This window comes from Oncorhynchus mykiss, chromosome 1, assembly GCF_057628025.1.
Source record: "Oncorhynchus mykiss isolate SJ-2025 chromosome 1, ASM5762802v1, whole genome shotgun sequence".
NCBI lineage: Eukaryota > Metazoa > Chordata > Actinopteri > Salmoniformes > Salmonidae > Oncorhynchus > Oncorhynchus mykiss.
In genome coordinates this window covers 63,365,558-63,388,729 of record NC_143022.1, presented here as the reverse complement: position 1 = coordinate 63,388,729, position 23,172 = coordinate 63,365,558, and the positions used below count along the sequence as shown (strand labels likewise).

The following is a 23,172-nucleotide window of genomic DNA, read 5'->3' as shown; positions in this document are numbered from 1 at the left end:
TCCAACTGAACAGAACATAGGCTATAGGCTAGTCCGTGTGGAAGATAGTGATTTTTTGGGGGACTAGGCCTAATAAAAAAGTATTTTCGGAAGCCTTTGACTCTCTTCCTGAATTGACACTAGGCCTTAGCACAGCCATTAGTTAGGCAGCACACAAAAAAGTTTTGGATCAGCAAGAGCAGAGCAGGCCGGGGCTCAGGGTTGGAATATCCATTGCAGTGTGTAATGTAGCCTAGTTTTATTTACATCATCCCAGCATTTATTGGGGTGGCAGGTAGCCTAGCGGTTAGAGTTTTGGGCCAGTAACCGAAAGGTTGCTGGATCAAATCCAAGAGCTGACAAGGTAAAAATCTGTCGTTCTACCACTGAACAAGGCAGTTAACCCACTGTTCCCTGGTAGGCCGTCATTGTAAATGATAATTTGTTCTTAACTGACTTGCCTAGTTAAATAAATATATTTTTAGATATATAACTTTCCTCAGTTCTTCTCCGAGCATGCACTTCGTAGCCTATAGCATATAGGTTATGGATCATTTGATTGAACCACACTAAATAGGCTATAGGCGCACGTGATGGGGGCGGCATTGGGCACACATCGATCAGTGGGGGCTCGTCAGAGAAGGAAATGGAGGACCATCCTCTTCAGTGAATTTCGGAAAAATAAGAATTGTGAAACATTAAAAAAGTTATCCTTTTTTAGATAAAACTATACTAAATATCATCGATATATAGCCTAATAAACAACTAATTCTAAAACACAGAAATATTTAAATGTCATCAATTACAAATTATATGACCCTTCCCTGGACTAAAATGTAAAAAGCATGAACCTCCTCCATTTTCCTCCAGGTAACCATTCTGTAAATTTCGATCCATCCCTAAGTTAGTTGTGCAAGACAATTTATAGATCAGGGATGGGCAACTCCAGTCCTCGGGGTCGGAGTGCTGTCACACTTTTTCCCCATCCCTAGCAAATACAAACTGAAGATCACAATTAGTTGATTGGAGTCAAGTGTGTTAGCCGTGGCTGGGGAAAAAGTGGGACACCAAATCAGGCCCCCAAGGATTGAAGTTGCCAATCCTTGTCATAGATCAAAGGAAAAGTAGCAATATTTTCTTTTAAATGTGTGCATGCTTTTCTACTCCGACCATAGAACAGCTGATTCAAAGGGGGTGTGGCAGATTTCAAAACTCTAGCGGTAGGATACACTTGTGCTTCCTCGCCAAAAGGAGACTATTGAGGAGCGGAGGACCGTCTTCTATTTGCCTACTAACGAATTGACACACTCCTCCACCGAGAAACACTATTTTCACGCCACTGTGTAGCAAGTTAGGAGAACTTACGGAACAGGTTAGGATAATTAACATAGTAGGTTATGAAAATAACTTATAATCGAAGTGGAGTGAAAAGTGTCCCCCCTCGTTGACCATTCGACCACTTATTGGTTTCTGGGTCACGGAGGGGATGACAGACTTTTGCCCAAAAGAGAAAACCCATCTGAGTATTCTCCCCTCCTCGATAACCTACTTCAGCAGAGGATGCACGAGAAAATCCTCTCAGCAGCTAGCATGGAAATGTTTTAAAGAGCAACTGCTCCTAAAAAACAACTTCTCATTTAGAAAATGTGTCGTCGATTTGAGTCAAACATTTATTCTACTGGCAAAATTGAGTACAAAGTGTAAATAGGATAATTTTTTGTCATAAGGTCAGTCTTGTCCAAAACTGAGTTTTGTGAGACTGGTGGTCGTGACAGCATCACAATGTAAATTAGTGTTTTTTCCCCCTCCTGCCCACAGCTGGCAGCACACAAGTAGTCCAATGATCAATTTGGAGTGCAGCTGCATGTGACCCAATCTTTAATGCCCGTGGTCAATTTGGGTTTACTCTGGATATCCGTATGGGGTAGTTAGGGGCCATCTATAAATTGCACAATGTCCTTGGGATAATGTTAAAATTCCAGTAGCTCCACATTTCATTGACTGTAAAAGCTCAAACCAACAATAAATTGTAGAAATGTATTTAAACATATTGAAAAGCATTCAATGAGAACTAAAAGATGTGCAACAGACAATACTTTTTATAACTTAGATTGTGAAATTTATTGACAATCCCTAACTAGCCCCGGAGATAGGCTATCCAAAGTCAAACAAACTTTGCCACAGTTGCACACCAGCAGGCTAAAGCGAATCGTCAAAATAATTTGGCTAACTTTTCCCACCTGCAAACATACGACACCCACATCAAACCACACTCTGAAGCAAACTCATGTTTGAATTCAGTCACGGCCGCTAGCATTTCTTAACATCTTTGATGTAAAGTCCCCTGTTTAGGGGACCTGTGTGGTTCTGGTACCGGTTCCAACCTAGGTTTTTGCTTAAAAATCGATCTGTTGACACCGTAGATCGAAATGGCTTGCATTGAGCGGCAGCCCTGATTCACAAGGACACTGAAGTATTTGTCTTCTGCCTGTGTGAAGCAAGATGTCTGACACCACTTGAAGCTGGGATATCCTTCCTACCGCTCTTCCGACTGTCCATCAACTCCTGGCTGAATCCGACATCACAGCCACTGACAACGCATATGCCTGGAATCCTTACATCGTAACGCAGCAGGAGAGAAGTTTCGTTCCTGTAACACATTCTGAGATCGATTTATAGCCAGTAATCAAAAATAATTCATAGATTTTAAACAAAAACACTTTGTCATAGACAGACAAGATTAATATGAGATGAAAGGCGTGTTCCTAATGAGTTCAGGACTAGAGCTCTGTGAGATGTTCAAGTTTTAATGTCACATGCATAGGTACAGTGAAGTGTCTTTCTTGCTAAGCAAAGTAGGGTCGGAGCTTGCAAGATGGCAGCATTCCAAGCATCTTTACAGCGAAGGGGGCAGATGTTTTGATCAGGAGATTCCTTTAGAAAACATGCCATTTTTTTCTAACACTAAATATACAAATGTATTTTACAGTTAAGGTGAAATCTTTGTCATTTTATACATTTAGAAAAAATGTCATTTCAAGCCTTATTCATACTTGTTGAATAGGAAATCTTTTTTTGCATATTTATACTGTGTACTTCAGCTTGCACCTTTTTCTTTTTTACCAGAAAGGTGAGATTTTAACCTTTCTTGGAGTCTGTAGCATTACTATACTGAACAAAAATCTAAAACGCAACATGCAACAATTTCAACGATTTTACAGAGTTACAGTTCATATAAGAAAATCAGTCAATTGAAATAAATTAATTAGGCCTTAATCTATGGATTTCACAACTGGGCAAGGGTGCCGCCATCAGCCAGCCAATTATAATTAATTTTCCCCCACAAAAGGACATAGTGGCAGCGGTGGGATGGCGCACCACAAATCAGTGAATTCCAAAAAGAGATGTAAAGGACCACATACAGGGTTGCGTTCTCAGCAGCAGCAACAACAACTTTCAGAAAAGGTACCTAAAATAGAAACGGGGTGGAATACCATGGTATCGTCCGGTGAAGAGGTAAATTATGAGAAACTAGGAGCCCGACCAAGGAGCCAAACAGAACAACTGCTCGAGCTGCCAACACAAGGACGATGGAGGATCGACGCAGCAGGGACTTCAACTCCACAGCAGGGTCCCCAAGCAGTGATGAGGCCAGCCCCAGCACCAAGAGACCAGTCCAGCAGTGTTAACGTCCACCCCTCCACCATTCCTGAGGAAGGAGCAGAAGATACCTTCATACCAGCAGGGGGAGGACATTAAACTACCTGCTGAGGTTTGAGTGAATGGCCAAGATGTGGCGATGGCCAGAGGTAGTGGGCCTGCAGGCTAGTCCCATTGCTCACAGGCCTTAGTTTACACAGCAATGGATGAGGGGCTGTCCAACGTCAACAAGGACCTGAAGGAAGAGCTGCTGGTGAAGTTTGACATCTCCCCATAGACCTGCCATTGGGTGAGTCAATGGGCTTATGGCGGGTTTAGCTGGCACTGCAGTACCTTAATGCACAAAAAAGGGAGCCAGGAGAAGAGCTTCACTGCTCTACCGGAGTCAGAAGCTCTTGACCAGAGAAACCAAGTATTCGCCTATTGAGACGGAGTGCCTGGCTATAAAGTGGGCACAAGATAGCCTCCGGTACTACCGGAATGGGCACAAGAGAATTTGACCTGCACACAGACCCCTGACGTGGATCCAGACCATGAAGGACAGGCATGCTTGCGTGACCAGGTGGTATCTGGAGCTCCAGCCCTTCCGGTTCTGTGTTCATCACCTTCCCGGGCTTCCGAAACCTGGTCGCTTAGGCAGAGGAGGGTAATGTGGAGAAGTCCGTCAATGGCACCATTTGGTAAGCTAACACACTCATCTACCCCTCCCTGCTATGTTAGCAATGTGGGTCGACACAACTTAACGATCTCAGTTCATACATTACTTCCCTTCAGTAAGTTTGGTATGGTATAAAGGAATACAGACAAGCTTTCATGTTCTGGATGAGCACTCTGTTTCTGTTCCAGTCTGTAGGTTATGGGTATGCTGGAATAAAGACCCAAGCTACGGCAATTGGGCTGGCTTTGTATTGCCTGTCCCGAATGGCGCGTTTATGTGAATAGGTATATTGGAAGAGACCATGTCAGTAGTGATGTGATTCTGTAAATGTGTTACATACCGATTGAAAAAAGGTTCAATTAAGAATTCATATGTTTAGCTAAGTGGAAAATGGAAGCTGATATTTGGTATGGGGACAGCTTTTTGATTGCGCTGTTGATGGGGCAGCACTGTTTAGCTGTCCTCATGTATACTTTGAGTTAGTGATTCCAAAAGAGAAATGGTACTATGTAAATGAACACCCTTGCACAGAAGTACTTTTGTGGCTTCGCCATAGTTTTATTTGGTAGAGGCTAAGGTTTTTCTGGTTTAGCCTCCTGGCTAACTCAGAGGCAGTTTCATTTAGGTGTTAATGAACAAAATCTAGAAGATTCTTCACACCCCCTTTGAAAATCAGCAGTTTTCTGAGAAACGCATGCACACTTTAAAAATAATATGCTTCTCACCCTAATCTGTAAAATGTCTTACAACTAATTTAAATGTATTATCACTTTACACTCATTCTCCTGATGACAGGCAAGTGGAGAAGTCATTAAATACAAGCACATTAGTTTCACAAAATGAAGGGAAGACAGGACAGGTGAGCAAAACCAATTGAGTCCTCTGGTTTCCCAGCTCTGAAATCAGTCTGAAGAATGAATGAAAAGCAACACAGACTGGAGCCATGTTCAAAACCAATATTGACTCAGGTAAGTCAGTGATATGCTCTAGACAAAAATCAAAATGTCAACCAGTTTAAAAAGTTTGGTTTATTTAGGTTTGCGGTACATTTCAGCAATGTAGTTCCACTTTCTCCCAAATATCAGGGAATATTCACTTTAGTATCCCCATTTCTAAAACATATTTTTCCCCCCCATATATTGTGGAAAATCTGATTACACATTTAAATAAATTCTTTCCGGTTAAAAAGTTTTCCATTTCTTTTTTTGCTTTTAATCTTTTCATACAAATCTTCACTTCAATAGAAGGTGTAAGCTTGCAGAAACAAAAACACACAAAAAAAAACCTACCTAAATAAAGACCGGTAGCTCTGTCACAATGCAGGACAACCCGTTAGCCAGCTGTCACTTCAAATTATTCAGAAATAACATTTCAGAGTTCATAAAGACAAGCTTGAAACGAACATGGGATAAATGATTTAAAACTTAAAACAATCCATACAAAAAGCTAGACTTCCTGCCATCCAACCATTTTCAATTAATGACAGATTCTGATGCATTTGATTCAATTGATGACATTGATTCCATCGACTTGAACGTAACTTAAATGCCCTATGAGCTTCTTACAATGCCTTACTCTTATAACCCAAAATCTAAGGTTATTTTCCAGATTGCAGCTTTAAACTGTAGCTTTTATGAACCAGAAAAGAGCTACATCTGTATGTTTATCGATGTCAGCTGGCTAACGTTTTGACCATTGGTTGCGATCCACCCCTAGGTCAAGGCGAAGGTAGAGTTGAAGGTGGGAGGAGCCTGCCGCGGCTCTGAGGTAAGTCTTAGCATGGCGCCCCCAGTGGGCTGACCTCTGTTACCTCTTCAGACCTTTCTGGGCCTGCTTCAGTAAAGTGTCAAAGTCAAGTACATCAAACTTGCCCTTTGCAGGCGACGGGTCATACTCGCGGTTAGAATCTGGAGGGAAGAGAGAAAGAACATTAGTGTCACTGTTAACTCTCCTTGCATCACTGCAATCAATGTAGGTGCATATCAAGAAAGTTGCCAGAACAATAAATCTATGATCATTTTATCTGAAAACTGACAAGTTGTACCAGTGTTGACCATCCCCCAAAAAGTGTTCTACCTAGATCAGCGTAGCTGGCCTTGCAGAACTGTCTCCTTCCCCCAAAGCAAAGGTCAAAGGGGAGTTCGTCAGGCTTTCGGAGTTTGCCACCATTCTCGATGGCTGTGAACGCATCCTTCGTATCGTAGTACGTCACAAACCCATAGTTATCCCTATCACAGAGATGGAAAGCAAATATTAAAACACATGCGCAAGTCAACAAGGGTTGTATTGATTCATTAGGGCACACAATTGACAATATTTTAATATAATGCAGAGACTACAATAAACGTTATAGTCCAGGTAGTCCTGCTGGCCGGTTTTCTTCCATTTGGTGACATGAACACTACCGTGTGTGCCGAGGTGTGAGTTGTTCTTAAAAGAGCCAACTGGTGGTTTAGCCAAGAGGCCCCAGTTATAAACAAGCCAGGTTGTTGCTGTAGCAGCTGTAGATTGGCCTGAGAGACCACAGAAAGGGTCAACCAGGTTCAAAGACAGTGCACTGGGGGGGTTCATGTAACTGACAGGGTAAAGCCTAGGTGTTAGCCCTGGGATAAAATCTGGGCCAGTAAGCATAAAACCGAAGAAAATATTCTGTGATGAGGCAGTAAGACAGACTTGTTCTCTAGACACAATGTTTTTCGTTTCTAAATGTTTTCCATAATTGTGCCTACTGAACATGAGTAATTACTCGTTGTTGAAACAAAACATGACCTGTGTTTGAGAGTACTTACCCATGGTCTCTAAAGTGTAGAGTGACCTCCTCAATCTCTCCATACAAAGAGAAGCGTTCCCTCAGCTCTTTCCGAGTCATTGTCCCCCGGATTCGCCCTACATAAACAACCCTACGCTCCTCCTGAGAGGGGGAGTGAGAATGACAGTCAGATGACATTTCTTATCCTGCGCCACAATTGTCTTAAAAGCAGCACCCCCCCCAGAACTTGACCCAGAGACAAACTGTGTCCCGTTCCGATTTGTCATCGTGTATCAATGAAGAACCTCTCATTGAGGTTACAAATGGGCACAGATAGCAGCAATTCTTAAAATAAAAAAGGCACAAACCGCCAACTTCACTTGGATAGAAATGTACTCACGATCGCTTTTTCTTTGAGTCTCTTCACCTCCTGGCTGTTTTCTCTAGATTCAGGCCGGTAGCCTGGTCTGAGAGAGGGGGAAGAAACAGAATGAGAGCGAGGTGGTCAATGTTGTATAATTTAAAAAAAAATCTGTATCCATAAAGCCAAGTACATTACCCCAAGTAGTCAGGAGAACATTGTGCCTTCAGAAAGTATTCATACCCCTTGACATTTCACATTTTGTTGTTACAGACACTGTTCCGACCAGCAAAATAAAGTTCTGAACCGGTTTCAAACCCCCAAAAAACAGTTTATCGTTCCTTTCTCTGTAAACCTGAAATATTTTTTAAATTTAGCTAGACAAATTAAAACAAATCAGTGAGGATAGAGCAGCTTGCTGTGGAGCGGGTAAGCGATTTAATCTGTATAGAGAAATGTGTATTTTGCCATAACAGCATGGTTTAATGATAATGAAAGACACTGTGCTGCCAGTTAGTGTAGGGCATGAGATTCAGAAATGGAGGGTGAAAAAGCTTTCCTTGAAGGGCAGCATCTGAATTAGGCCCACAGAATTATACCTACGGAGAAGCAGCGTTTACAGAGGAACTTTGAATGTCTTTGAACTTCCGAGTTGGTTTAGCATTGGACCAGAACAAACATTACCTGGCTAAAACACTTGTGTGCAGAGCAGCACTAGAATTAACATCTTACCTTTCTGTAGTTAATAAATCCAACATGAAACCTAGTATCCTTAACATCACTCCCTAATTTTGGTCAGAGGGGGAGAGGCAGGTAGCCTACAATACACACACCCACTGGTAAAGACTTCCAGCTGGCAGGCAGACACTGGAATAAGTTTGAGTGATAGTAGGGGCTTTGCATTTGCTCTTTGATTTGTGGGACTGTAAAATAACTCCTGAAAATGTAAAAGAACATTATTAACCGGTTCCAATGCTTTAAATGGTTCTGTTCCAGAACAGTATAGATCACTTTTGGTTCATGGTTGTTTCCCAAATAGTTTAGAAATGTCAGTTTCCAGTTCTGTCCCTGAAACAGTTTCAACCCTCGATTTGCACATTTTTAAAATTCAAGTTGTGTCAAGTTGGTTGATCATTAAAAGACACCCATATAGTTGTCAAAACTCACTATGCCACTCAAGAACTCAGTGTATATTTCATTGTGTTTTAAGTTATTGTACTGCTGAAAGGCGAAGTCGTCTCCGTGTCTGTTGGAAAGCAGATAACCAGGTTTTCCGCTAGAATTTTGCCTGTGCTTAGCTATATTCCGTTTCTAATTTGTAGCGACTGGGTGTATTGATACATCATCCGAAGTGTTTTTTTTTTACCCACCTACCAACAGGTGCCCTTTGCGAGGCATTAGAAAACCTCCCTGGTCTTTGTGGTTGGAAATCACTGCTCTCCTGAGGGACCTAACAGAGTTGTATGTGTGGGGTAAAGAGATGTAGCAAAATCCTGCAGAGCCTTCACCGTGCACTGCCACTTTAAGAGCGCATCAGCAGTCAGGAGGAAATAAAAGATAGCCCTCTGTTGGCGCGGCAACTTGACAGTGTCCAACGCTGCAGTAGTCGTTTATGTTCCGCGTGCTTAGTTGTAAAGTGTTTAATTAAGGCAAGTCAATCGCAAGTGTTACCACTCTAGGTCATGGTTGTAATCTTTTTGGAATGCTCCTGTCAATGTTCGCATGGAGTAGTAGCAACATTGTAGCAACAAACCATCAGCTGTTGACTTCTGGCCTGAAGTTGCACTAAGACCCCTCTCTTTCTCTCATGTCCCTTCTATCGCTCCTCCAGTGCTTTTCACTGCAGACTTTGTCCTACTTGCTCCTTTTGATGTTCAGTGTCGTTGGACTATTAGCTGCCGGCCAGTCGTATTTGGTGTGACATTTTAAAGTAAAGGGATTTTGCTCGAGGAGTTGTTAGAACTGTATTGATTTTGTGGGGGACTATTTACATTTGGCAGAGAAGATTGACATTGAGGCCTTTTGTTTTGTCTATGAGCACACTACTGGGAAGTCATACAGAATATTGAAAATCCTCTAATGTTGACGACTGGGTTCTTTGTATATTGTTTCTATGAAACCTTTAAAATTCCTCTGCCATTATTATTGTATGAGGTGATATTGATTGTGATGTGTTTTATATGGTGTGCCTTAGCCAGTGGAGAGAAAAGTTAACTGGCAGGCAGCCTTCTGCTAGTGGTACTCCATCCTACTCTTCCTTTTGGCAGGGTTAATACCTGCCTAGCACCCCAACAAAATCTTCATCCCTCTAACAATACTTTTATAGAATTGGCACCCAAACAGACTTGAAGAGAAAAGCACCCATGACACCACCCCACACAAAGCTGAATCGTGTATTTTGTTGGAACCCCATACGGTCTTTTTGTGGACACCTACTGGAAATTATGACCGGGATTCTTTCATTGTGTAAGGACTCGATTGTTTAATGGAGTTGGAGCACTGGCCCTTATCCCCAGGCTTCTGGCTCAACTATACCAGAGGTGTCTGTGCTCAATGGAACAATGGACACACACCAACCATAGTTTGACAATGCCATTCGCAAACCCAATGAAAGTGTGGAGGCTCATAAGATATGCAGGTTGGCTCACCTATTCAGAGAAATATTTGCAAGATTCTCTGAAGCAGGATGTTCAAGGGGAAATGGAAAGTTCAACACTCCATCTAGTCATGATGACCAAAAACGGAGCAGAGGAAGGAGTCGGCCTCTTGTGGAGTGTTCCTACCTGAAAAATGTTATCCTCTACAGGATTGGTGCCACCCCATGGGACGGTTGAGCTAACGTAGGCTAAAGTGATTAGCATGTGGTTGTAAGTAACCAAAAAATTCTAACTGCACTGTGCAATTTACAGTATTTATTACAGTGAGATAAATCCATGCTATTGTTTGAGTGCACAGTTATGAAATTGATGTATTAACATTTCGAACAGAAATGGTTCATTGGATCAGTCTAAAACTTTGCATACACTTCTTCCATCTATTTCCCAAACCTAATTTGCACTTAAGATTCCTAAGTCATATTGGCCTCTTGCATTTCAAAAAATAAAATATACTTTATCCCCCTTTGCATCATCTTGTACCAGATCTCGTGTTATATTCAACTACATTAATATCACATTTCCAAACTTCAAAGTGTTTGCGTTCAAATGGTATCAAGAATATGCATATCCTTTCTTTAGGTCCTGAGCTACATGCCGTTTCGATTTGGGTATGTCATTTTAAACGAATATTTAACAAAAAGGTCCGATCCTTAGGATTTATGGAGGACATGAAGAACTCCCAATGAAACTACGACTTTTGATGGAACAGACTCAAAAAGGAGACCTCTATTGAGATGGAAAAAGCACAGAAGGCCACAGACCTGGGGGAACTGCACCAGGAGGTAATGCCGTTCTATCCCTTTCTATACAAATCCTCTGCCGCTGCCTCTGCCATTAAGGGCCTGTCAGGACGATGAGATTGAGACTAACCTCATATCTTGGAATTTTAATTGATGACTGCCTCTTAAAATTGCATATTCAACATTCAAAATTGAAGCTGAAGTTGGGATTTTATTTTAGGAATAAGGCAAGTTTTTCTTTTGAAGCCAGGAGGCTAGTATCAGCTACATTTATGCCTTTACTAGATTGGGATATTTTATAGGAATGCTTCCGCTCAGTGTTTGAGATCAATTGACACCCTTTACCATTGCACATTGAGATTTTTTATTTTAAACTGCAAAACCCTTACACACCACTGCACTTTGTATACCAGGGATGGCTGGCTTTCTCTCGTCACTGGTATAATTGTATTTACAAAAGCCATTTCTGGGTTTACTACCATTTTTATTGTTCAGAAATGTGGTGGGTACTCTTCGTTCGCAGGATTTTATCCTGCTTACTGTTCCGAATGGCCAAACTGAATTTGGTAAAAGGGCTTATGTACTCAGCGCCGTCGGCTTGGAACGCCTTACAAAATATACCTTTAAAACTGGAAGAACTTGTCCCGATTGGTGTTTTTAAATCACTGATGAAGGATTGAGACAGATTCCCTGACCTGTCAATGTTTTTAATTTGCTGTTTTATGATTGTTATACTCTTGTGAATTCTATGGTTTTTACTAGATTACCTGTAGTTTTTCATGTTGTCTGTAATTGTGTAATTACTTGGTGCTGCCCATCTTGGCCAGAACGCTCTTGAAAAAGATTTCAAATCTCAATGAGCCCTTCCTGGTTAAATAAATAGGGAATATGAACAGGTAGCAGTACAAAAAAACATATGAAGATACTGTTAAACAGAACTCCTGCTTTCCCAAGACCCCCTGCCACAGTTAGAGCTCCCCCCATCAAACAGACCCCCCCCACTTTTGGCAGCCCAGACGATGTTGAGCTGCTGTTTTTCCTAAGTGCAATGATACTTTCTATCCAGCCCCTTAACTGACTTAAAGGTTCTTGCCACCCTCCGCAGTGTTCTCCATGGTACAGCAAGAGACTGGTGGGAGATAGCCCATGAATTTGTCAACCTGGAAGGAGTTTCAAAATTATTCCTCTCAGAGGACTAGGAGGATGAACTGGTGGAATGGATTCAGAGTTCAGGGTGAAGCAGAGACAATAGGACGTTGCCAAATCCTATCGAGTTCTAGTCAGGAGATGGAAGGCTGACATTACTGAGCAGGAGATGGTCAAACTCATTCTTAAGAACATGGTTCCCCGCCTTGCCAGTCAACGTTGGGAACATGCGCAGAATGTGCATGAGCTGGTGCATCTTGGTGCTTCCAGCCCTTCTCAAACTCAAAACCCTGTTCCCTCATGGCGGTATGCAAACAACTCTCCTGGGGCTAACCCGTCTCGGCCGTACATGCCCACGATCCAAGACAAAAGTCCAGTGACATGCTGGAGGTGTAAAGTCACACACCCTCCAGGTTCTTGCCCCCTCTATGGCCAGCATCAGAATTTTAAAAAATGTCCATGTCCACCATGAAGCCTTTAGACAGCACAACTAGCTGTCTGTCTTCTATTTCGCAACTATTATTTACTCTGACTGTTAGGAACTGGAGAGGGAAGGCCATTGTACTTGGCCGATGGAGAACCTACCACTCCCTCAGGCTGGATTTATATGAAAATAAAGCTGCATGATAATAACCTTCCTGTGGCTATTTTTGCAGATACGAGCCTTGCATTTGCTGTAGTCCTTGGCCTGGACTTCAGTGGACTGACCATCTCGATGTCCGAACCTTCATATCAGCTGCGCTCTGACCACTCCTGGCCTCATCCATTTCAGGCTGGAGCCTGCTACCTTATCCAGAGTACTGGCTAGGTCAAGACAGACAAAAACAAGTTCTACCAGTGAAGCAAGATAACCAGGCTATCACCCAGTTTACAGCTGTACCCCTCTTATCCGAGAGCTAAAGCAAACTTGATGCTGATTTCTACATCAAACAAGCATGTCTGTCAGATAACGAGAGTTGGCAGCTCTCCCAGATATTCGAGGGGAACAGTGAGGTCTGTGCTCTTACACCCAGACATGGCGTGAGGTCTCATGACGCGCGCTCCCGACAGAGTTCTCACGTTCCCGTGCTTTTTCTGAAGACAGGAATTCTCCAGTTAGAACATTGATGTTTTATGTTAAAAACATCCTAACGATTGTTTCCATACATCGTTTGACATGTTTCTAAAGGACGGTAACGGAACTTTGAGTTTTTGTCTGGATGAAGTGCCTGCGCCTCATGAAGATGGATTACTGGACTGAACACGCTAAGTGGCTATTTGGACATAAATGATGGAACTTTATGGAACAAAGTAATTTGTCGAACTGGGATTCCTGGGAATGCCTTCTGATGATCATCAAATGTAAGTGAATATTTATGGTGTTGTTTCTAACTTTGTTGATTCCAAAATGGCAGCTTTTCCTCTGGCTGTTTGGGTTCTGAGCACCGTTCTCAGATTACGTTTTTTCCGTAAAGTTTGTTTGAAATCTGACACAGCGGTTGCAATAAGGAGAAGTCTCTTTAATTCTGTGAATAACACTAGTATCCTTTATCAATGTTTATTATGAGTATTTCTGCTAAAATCACCGGATGTTTTGGAATCAAAACATTACTGCACGTAAGGCGCCAATGTAAACTGAGATTTTTGGATATAAATATGCACATTATCGAACAAAACATGATGTCTTATGAGTGTCATTTGATGAAGATCAAAGGTTAGTGATTAATGTTATCTATATTTCTGCTTTTTGCGACTCTATCTTTGGCAGGAAAAATGGCTGTGTTTTTTCGACCTGGTCGAAAAATCATATGTTGTGCTTTAGCTGGAAAGCATATTTATTTTTTAAATTGGACACGATGGGTAGATTAACAAGATGTTTATCTTTCATTTGCTGTATTGGACTTGTTAATGTGTGAAAGCTACATATTTCTAAAAAATATTTTTGAATTTTGCGCACCGCAAGTGGAACCCCTGCGCTAGAAAGGCTAATCTCAGGAATCTACAAAGAGCTCAGTACCTACTGGGCTGTAGCTGCCATGCTGACCACTGCCTACCATCCGCAGACAAACCTGACGAGAGGGTAAACAGTACCCTGAAGGGGATGATTGCTTCATTTGTGGAGGACCAGCACACAAGATGGGATCAGCATCTTCCTGAGTTTTGCTTTTCTGACTGACCAGCGTTTGATGCAGTACAACACCACCACACCTTGCTAGCCAGAGTGGCCAGCAGAATCAAAGCCAAACAACGATAGCTCAGAAACTATGACAAACTTAAGACGAGACATGTTTCCAACCTCAGTCTCGTGTCAGAGTCCGTTCTCATCTGTCAAAGGCATCCAAGCAGTTAACTGCCAAGCTAGCATAGCAATGGAAAGGTCAATACGGTGTGGTGCAGCAATTGGGGCCAGTGAACTACTTGGTATGTTTGTAGGACACTTGGGAAGGTGTCACGATAGTGCATGTTGTTGACCTAAAGCCCTGCTACCCTACGGCAGAAGAGCTGGCTCGCAGGCACAAGCAACACCCACAGGAACTCTTCTTGGATGACTGAGGACTTCCCTGGTGTAGCAGGAACATGAACCTGCCAAAGCCTGCATCCTGTTTCTTCGTGGGGGAGGAGTGTGGCGAAAATCTGCACGGACTTCACCATGCGCTGCCACTAAGAGCACATCACTATTGCAAAGCTTTGAAAAACAAACCAATCGGGTGTATCAGACAGAGACAGCAACTGCAGGCCAGAAGTCAACAGTCAAGAACAGCAATGCAGCTATTCATTCTTAAATCCTATTAAACACAGGATTAGTCCATGCAACTTGTGAAAGCAAATATTTACTCTTGCCATAACGGAGTTGAAGACATTTATGCTTTTCATTATTAAATAATTTCTCTAAACAAAATTCTAACATGTGGTATTGTGTGTAGGCCATGTTCAATTCAGGCTGTAGCAACAAAATGTGGAAATGGTCAAGGGGTGAATCATTTCTGAAGGCAATGTACACAGACCGCATGCGGTTCATTTCCAGATTCAAGTTTTTTTTACCCCATGGCTATTTACAAGGAAAGTGCTTTAATTACCTGCGTGGACTACTGCCTCTGCGCCATGCCCGTCTGTGGGGAGAGCGGGAACGGGACCTACTCCAGGATCCAGATCGGGAAGAGGAGTAGGAATACCGCCGCCTGGGAGGAGAACGGGACACGGAAGGAGAGGAGGAACGAGAGGAGGAACGAGAGGAGGAACGAGAGGAGCAAGACGAGGAACTGGAGCTGCTCTTAGAGTGACGAGGCCTGTACCTGGAGGAGAGGGGGGAATCTGTCAGTGATGTCAGATTAGGATGGACTAGATAGCCATTAGTCACATGTAAAACAATGACATCACCATTTTGAGTGCTACATTAGTATCAGATGGGGGAGGACAGATTGAGAACTAATACTAAGTGTTCAAAACTGACATCTGTGCCCATAGCATGAACCAGCCATTTCCCCCCTCACTGACCAGAGATGAATATGGACTTTCTCATCCCGTCAGACTTAAGACTCAGTGCCATTAGAGGACACTGCCTTGACTCGTGAGAGGACAAGTAGATTAAGACAGAAACAAAGAGGGGACGAGCATCTCACCTCTTCCTGGGTGGAGAGCAAGATCTAGACTGAGAAGAAGAGGAGTGAAAGTCAGACTCCGAGTCAGTAGAACAAGGGCTGGAGGAATGGTGGATTCTCCTTTTCCTCTCGCGTCCTCCCTTTTCTTCCCTGGGGCTGGGGGAGCAGGTAATGTTGTGGCCCCGGTAGGATCTCCCTTTCTTGGGACTCATCTCCAGGGCACCAACCTGTTGCTCCTGCCTGGTGGGAGAAGCATCAGGGGTACCCAGCACAGAGCTAGTCCTATCAGTCCTTACATCCAGGGGTAGGGGAGCCTGCTGGGTCTTCGTACACAGGGCAGGAATGAGGGTCTGGAGTGAGGGGGCAGGGATCCTCTGGGGTGCCCTGGTAGTGGTGCTGCCAAGCGGCTCGATGGTCCTGATGGTGATGGCTGCTTGCTGTTTGACATTCCAGCGCTTGCCTGGCTCTTCAGCAATAGCCACAGGCTCCTTCTGAGGGAGGCAGTAGTCGTGGTCTGAGAAAGCCAGGGTGAGAGCCACCGTGTTGGGGGTGGGAGTTATAGGGGGGCTGGGAGGCTTGCTTCGGAGCTTGTTGGCGGGCAGGGGCCGCGCGTTGATCTGGATGGCCTTGGAGGGCGATGGTTTGGGGGTCTCAGCCACTCGGTTCTTCCCAAGGAGTGCCACAGGGACCAAGGGCTTCCACATCTGGTGAGGAGGAGTAGCTGGAGGGGTCAGACCTAGGAGACGGGGACAGAGAGTAGTCCACTACTGTTAAATCTGAAGCAGAATAACTAACTAGACCACAATAATGGATGTCAAGCATTTTACCAGGAGATACAGACCGGTGTTCCAATTACTGAATGAGTGACAGCAATTTATCTTTAGGGTGTTAACCTCTGACATGTTTTTAGTATGTTAGTGTATAGGGCGGCAGGTAAACTAGCAGTTAGTGTTTGACCTACAACCGAAAGGTAGCTGGTTCGAAGACCAGAGCAGGGCACTTAAACCCAATTTGCTCCAGGGGTACCATACTACTATGACTGATGCTGTAAAACATTTCATTGTGCCTATCCATTGTGTGACAATAAAACATGTTTTTTTATTTTTATTATTAGCATTAGCATCGTACAGGCTGAATGGTTTATGATTAGCATTAGTAGCGTACAGGGCCCAGTTTCCCCATAGCAATGGAACTTAGGCTTCCGAGTGTTTTAACGATGCATTGTTCCTACAACGGCCGAAGATGTAGCATGCATTTCCCAAAACCATGGGAAAATAAAGTTAGTTAAGTGGATAGAGCATGCATCAATACCGATAGGCTCGAAAGGCAGCGCCTGCTCTCTGATCAGCTTTATCCATTCTAATCTTACCTTAATATTAGAATTAACCCACAATACTAACGACGGATCAGCTCCTAGAGATATCGCCTATGGCAGCAAATATCAACTTCGTAGTTATCGGCAGTCAGACAGATCATCTTGATTCTATGTTTAGCGGAGATTTGTGCATGAAGTGACGCGGTAGGGGGAAGAAAAAAATATATACCTAACAACGCACTTAGCCGTTCTACGAGTGGTCGAAAGCAGTCAGTATATACTAACTGTTTTCAAGTGCGACTTTCCTAATGATTGTTAAATCTCCCAAAAGTTTGCAAAACTATGTTCCTACGAAGGTTTGAATTATGAACTTAGCCTTAAGATGTTTTGGGAAACTAGGCCCCGGCTGATTGGTGTGCGATGAGCATTAGCAGTGTACAGGGCGATTAATACACTTAAAATCCTGGCGTTGCATAAATCATGCTCTACCAACTGAGCCATGTATGACCATTGGTGTATGACTAGCATTAGCAATGTACAATCAGCATTACAGTGTACAGACTGATTGGTGTGTGACTAGCATTGTACTGGGCGTTTGGGATTCCACTAGATTTCAGCCACAAAGTCAAAATTGTCTATATGGGGGAGAAAAAAATGAAAAAGGATTTGGTCACAATTTAAGGTTAGTCATAAAGTTAGCAGTGTGGTTAGGTTTAAAACCGATTTTGACAGGTTACATTTTAGAAATAGACCGGGTTTATGACCGTGGCAACTAGTGACGACCGGGTGATTGGTTTATGATTAGCAGAATACAGTTAGCATTAGCAGCTGACAGGGTGCTTAGTACCGTAGCTCTTACCTGCAGTGCTTGCCAGGTCATGTGTGCCAACTCTCTCCACAACTGTCCTGTCACATGGCCGCTCCACACTACAATAGAAACAAAAACACACACTTGAACACTGCATTATTGAACAGGTACACTTCTAAGATGAAGTGTAAGGCTATGCCCAGAAGCCACACGGACTAGGACAGTAGAACAATTGGGTTGCTGGGGAAAAAAATAAGATTGTTTTTTTTAAATCCAAAAACAAACTAAATGGTGGATCCCTTGGCCCATTGTGTGGTCAGACAAAGGTCTTCAGTGTGCGGTAGGTCTCAAGATAACACATACATACAAAGTACCCACACGCACCCAGAGCAGCATGGGGCTGTAGGGTAACTCACCTAGAGTTTCCTACAGCTGCTGCTCTACCAGAGACCTCCAGAACATACTGCTCCTCTTTAGCTGGAGAGAGGGAAGAGAAGGAATGAGTAAAATCAAGGGAAGGAGGAGAGGTCAGTAGAGTAACATGCTCACCTTTCACCAACACATTCATAGGCATTCGTTTCCATGATAACATTTTGATTTTGGGCTAGATCTACACATTTCAGCCATTATGCTAGGTAGGCCTGGACTAGTCAGTGGCAGTGCCAACACACACACACACACACACACACACACACACATCTGGCCAGTTGTTCTAGCTGGGGCCTGTACATCCAGCCGGACAAAGGCAGTGGTCAAAGTTAAATGGATCTGCGGACAGGGCAGAATTCCAGCTCAGTGGACATGTCTGCATAGCAGCCACCCTGACTATGCAGCACCTTATTTTAAAGGCACAGTAGCAATAGTATCAAATGTGAACCCAATTTCCCCCCCTTGTAGGGCTGGACAAAATGGCCAAAATATAATATATTCAAAGATATCTATGACTATATTTTTCATAGTAAGACAGTAACAGGTTTTTGAATAATTAAAAAGGCAAACTCCACCCACGTAACTTGCAAAATGCATCATGAGATGGCAAATTTTTGTATTTTGAAAGTTACATTCCACCTTAACTAGATTTCTGACATGCAAAACATTTGGGGAATATCAACAATTGACTAATGAAAACATAACAATTTGGGTGGACTTTTCCTTTAAGTTCTAAATAGCAGTAGTTCAGGACCCTAGGGTGGCAACAAAATTTCAATGGGGCTTTCGCCCCGCTGAACAGTATAAAATAAATCTAACTTCAACCAAAAATCAACATTTCTGTTGTAACTTGCACTGTTCCCACATAGGGCTGCATGATAGATATGGACAAACAATCTAGACCGAGTTTATTGGTGAACTGCTGTAAATCATGGAAACGTAATTGTAAAATCTGATGGAAAATAATGGGCAGCACTTTGGTTATATTGTTGTTTGACAGAGAGGAACTGTGCCAGGGTAGGAAGCAAAATCTTGGTCAGTGTTTAACAGGGGACCACACACACGAGAGATTACTGCTACCGAGGATTCCTTTTTCCAAGCTATACGGAGGGTGCTCTAGCAAACAAACAGCAAAGACCTGAGGACACCAACCAACCTGGAACTGAGTGAGTAGTGTTGTCTAATGCCATTTTGAAATCAAAGAAAGAACATAAAAACATTACAATATACATTGCTCAAAAAAATAAAGGGAACACCCCCCAATAAAGGAGTGGTTCTGCAGGTGGTGACCACAGACCACTTCTCAGTTCCTATGCTTCCTGGCTGATGTTTTGGTCACTTTTGAATGCTGGCGGTGCTTTCACTCTAGTGGTAGCATGAGACGGAGTCTGCAACCCACACAAGTGGCTCAGGTAGTGCAGCTCATCCAGGATGGCACATCAATGCGAGCTGTGGCAGGAAGGTTTGCTGTGTCTGTCAGCGTAGTGTCCAGAGCATGGAGGCGCTACCAGGAGACAGGCCAGTACATCAGGAGGCCATAGGAGGGCAAGAACCCAGCAGCAGGACCGCTACCTCCGCATTTGTGCAAGGAGGAGCACTGCCAGAGCCCTGCAAAATGACCTCCAGCAGGCCACAAATGTGCATGTGTCTGCTCAAACGGTCAGAAACAGACTCCATGAGGGTGGTATGAGGGCCCGACGTCCACAGGTGGGGGTTGTGCTTACAGCCCAACACCGTGCAGGACGTTTGGCATTTGCCAGAAAACAACAAGATTGGAAAATTCGCCACTGACGCCCTGTGCTCTTCACAGATGAAAGCAGGTTCCCACTGAGCACGTGACAAACGTGACAGAGTCTGGAGACGCCGTGGAGAACGTTCTGCTGCCTGCAACATCCTCCAGCATGACCGGTTTGGCGGTGGGTTAGTCATGGTGTGGGGTGGCATTTCTTTGTGGGGCCGCACAGCCCTCCATGTGCTCGCCAGAGGTAGCCTGACTGCCATTAGGTACCGAGATGAGATCCTCAGACCCCTTGTGAGACCATATGCTGGTGCGGTTGGCCCTGGGTTCCTCCTAATGCCAGACAATGCTAGACCTCATGTGGCTGTAGTGTGTCAGCAGTTCCTGCAAGAGGAAGGCATTGATGCTATGGACTGGCCCGCCCGTTTCCCAGACCTGAATCATTTGAGCACATCTGGGATATCATGCCTCGCTCCATCCACCAACGCCACGCCACGTTGCACCACAGACTGTCCAGGAGTTGGCGGATGCTTTAGTCCAGGTCTGGGAGGAGATCCCTCAGGAGACCATCCGCCACCTCATCAGGAGCATGCCCAGGCGTTGTAGGGAGGTCATACAGGCACGTGGAGGCCACACACACTACTGAGCCTAATTTTGAATTGTTTTAAGGACATTACATCAAAGTTAGATCAGCCTGTAGTGTGGTTTTCCACTTTAATTTTGAGTGTGACTCCAAATCCAGACCTCCATGGTTTAATAAATTTGATTTCCATTGATAATATTTGTGTGATTTTGTTGTCAGCACATTCAACCATGTAAAGAAAAAAGTATTTAATAAGAATATTTCATTCATTCAGATCTAGGATGTGTTATTTTAGTGTTCCCTTTATTCTTTTTGAGCAGTGTATTTTACTTTATAGGGACTGAATGCAGCCAAGGCAGCCAAGCTTGCTAGGACAGATCCGATACAACTGTTGTTCAAGAAATCGGCGTCCAGAAATAAGCCTCTCCCAAGTGGGTGACACCTACTCCCGTTGCCTGAAACTGGTGCTTGGATTCCACCTGGCAATTTGCTCACAGTCTGATTTGCTGGTTTTCAGCATTACCTCAAAAGCTCTTTGTTGACAATTGCTGGGTTCTATTGTCCTCCATCAGCACCGGACTGTACCCTAGTTGCCCAAAGCTCTCTGCTGGCCCCTTACACTAGCTCTGAATGTGTCCTGCTAGGTGACCGAAACTGGGATATGCTTAAACCACCTGACCAAGTCCTAAAGCAAATGGGTCCCCGTAAATCTTTCGCAGATTACCAAAATCACACATGGTATGGCTCCCAATACCCAGAAAAGGCTACTCAATGTTATCCTCACAAATATCCTCTGGTGTTTTCTGTAATGACCTTAATGGTGACTGCCTGCAGGGAGAAAATGAGTCTGAGGTGTTAAAAAGGAGCTCCTGAAACTTGACCCCCCACCCCCCCAAAAAAACATCTGGCTCAGATCTTTTAGACCCTTTTATAGTCCCGTACACCTTTAAATTCTTTCTCTGCCCTTAACCTTGTTCTGAACACCTCCAAAACAGAAGGTCAGAGAAAGCTTGTTGGACACTAAAAGCTTTTGAGTGTTTAACACAAAATCCAGGGAGGGGCCAGCTGAGTATAAGACAATCTGCGTATAAATGTTCCTACTGCCTGAGCTATGTTGAAGTAAATTAAGAAAAGCGTGGGGCCGAGGTTTGGTAAGAAGAACAAACCCTCAGGAGGTAGTAGTCACACCTGTGGGGAGAGGGGCGGAGCTTGAGGTAGTCACCTCATACAAGTACTTGGGGGTATGGTACACTGTCCTTCTCTCAGCACAAAGCTGCAGGCTAAAGTTAAATCTAGACCTGGTTTCCTCTTTCATAATCGCTCCTCTTTCACCCCAGTTGCCAAAACCAACCCTGATTCAGATATGCTAGATTATGGAGACAATTCATAGATTGGCAGGTAAGGGAGCTCGAGTGCCTAGATGGGCTTTACCATTCGGCCATCAGATTCGCAACCAGTTCTCCTTATAGGACACATCACTGCACTCTTCACTCTTCTGTAAACATCACTCTTCTGTAAACTGGTCATCTCTGTTTACCCGTCGCAAAACCCACAGGTGTATGCTTATTTATAAAACCCTCTTAGGCCTCAATTCCCCCCCCTACCCGAGATGCCTACTGCAGCCCCATCATCCACCTGCCAGTCACATTCGGTTAAAAGGTCCCCACAGCACACATCCCTGGGTCACTCTTCTCAGTTCGCTGCAGCTAGAGACTGGAACAAGCTGCAAACATTCAAACTGGACAGTTCTTCCTCTTCATTTAAATTTTTACCTTGTCAGCTCGGGGATTTGATCTTGCAACCTTTCGGTTACTAGTCCAACGTGCTAACCACTAGGCTATGTACTGACAGTTGTGGCTGCTTTGCGTGATGTATTGTCTTTACCTTCTTACCCTTTGTACATAATGTTTGTACCATGTTGTCATCTTGTGTTGCTACCATGCTGTGTGATCTTTAGGTCAATGTAGCGTTGTCTCGTGGTGGTGCGTTGTGTCCTATATTCTTTATTTTTAGTCCCAGCCTGTCCCCGCAGAAAGCCTTTTGGTTGGCCTTTATTGTAAAAAATAATTTAACAGACTTTCCTAGTTAAAAAAAATTATAAAATACATTACATGTTGCTTGCTAGCTCTCTAACTAAACATTCATGCTTGACCTATTCCGCTGATTGTGCAATGGTATCTTCTAAAATCATGCTGCTCTAGGCCTACACCAGCACTTAAAATCACACTATTAGCTAGCTACGTTTACATTTGGCTAACAATATTTACTTTAGCCACAACATGTTAAGAAAAGAAAGCCTTTTGCAGACTTAAGAGATACAAACTACTTTGAACAAAAATAAAAAGGCAATATGAAACAATTCAAAGATTTCACAGTTCATAAGGAATTAGTCACAGTTCATAAGGAAATATGTCAATTGAAATAAATTCATTAGGCTGTAATCTATGGATTTCACATGACTGGGAATAGAGATATGCATCTGTTGGTCACAGATGCTTAAAAACTATGTAGCGCTACACGTCTCCTTTATGCATCGAGTGAATCAGGCTGTTGATTGTGTCCTGTGGAATGTTGTCCGACTCTTCAATGGCTGTGCGAATTTGCTGGATATTGGTGCGAACTGGAACACGCTGCCGTACACCTTGAGCCAGAGCATCCCAAACATGCTAAATGGGGACATGCCTGGTGAGTATGCTGCCATGGAAGAACTGGGCCATTTTTCAGCTTCCAGGAATTTTGAACAAATCCTTGCGACACTGGGCCATTCATTA

General features: G+C 43.6%; 1 protein-coding gene and 1 non-coding gene across 2 annotated transcripts in view; both read right to left on the bottom strand.

Annotated features, from left to right (window-relative positions):
• Positions 1-5,307: 5,307 nt before the first annotated feature.
• The window catches only part of LOC110526033 (uncharacterized), a 34,331-nt gene continuing 16,466 nt past the window's right edge, over positions 5,308-23,172 (bottom strand). Inside the window, exons 7-14 of the mRNA XM_021606624.3 lie at positions 18,068-18,128; positions 17,703-17,770; positions 15,550-16,264; positions 15,007-15,222; positions 7,447-7,513; positions 7,087-7,208; positions 6,374-6,525; positions 5,308-6,204 (exon numbers count right to left, since the gene is read on the bottom strand). Coding sequence (XP_021462299.3) covers positions 6,104-6,204; positions 6,374-6,525; positions 7,087-7,208; positions 7,447-7,513; positions 15,007-15,222; positions 15,550-16,264; positions 17,703-17,770; positions 18,068-18,128 — 1,502 coding nt within the window. The 3' untranslated portion in view covers positions 5,308-6,103. The remainder of the gene's footprint in view (positions 6,205-6,373; positions 6,526-7,086; positions 7,209-7,446; positions 7,514-15,006; positions 15,223-15,549; positions 16,265-17,702; positions 17,771-18,067; positions 18,129-23,172) is intronic.
• On the bottom strand, positions 6,714-6,855 carry LOC118966766 (small nucleolar RNA SNORA50). Its single transcript, XR_005053649.1, has one exon. It is a non-coding gene; the product is annotated as a small nucleolar RNA SNORA50 (small nucleolar RNA).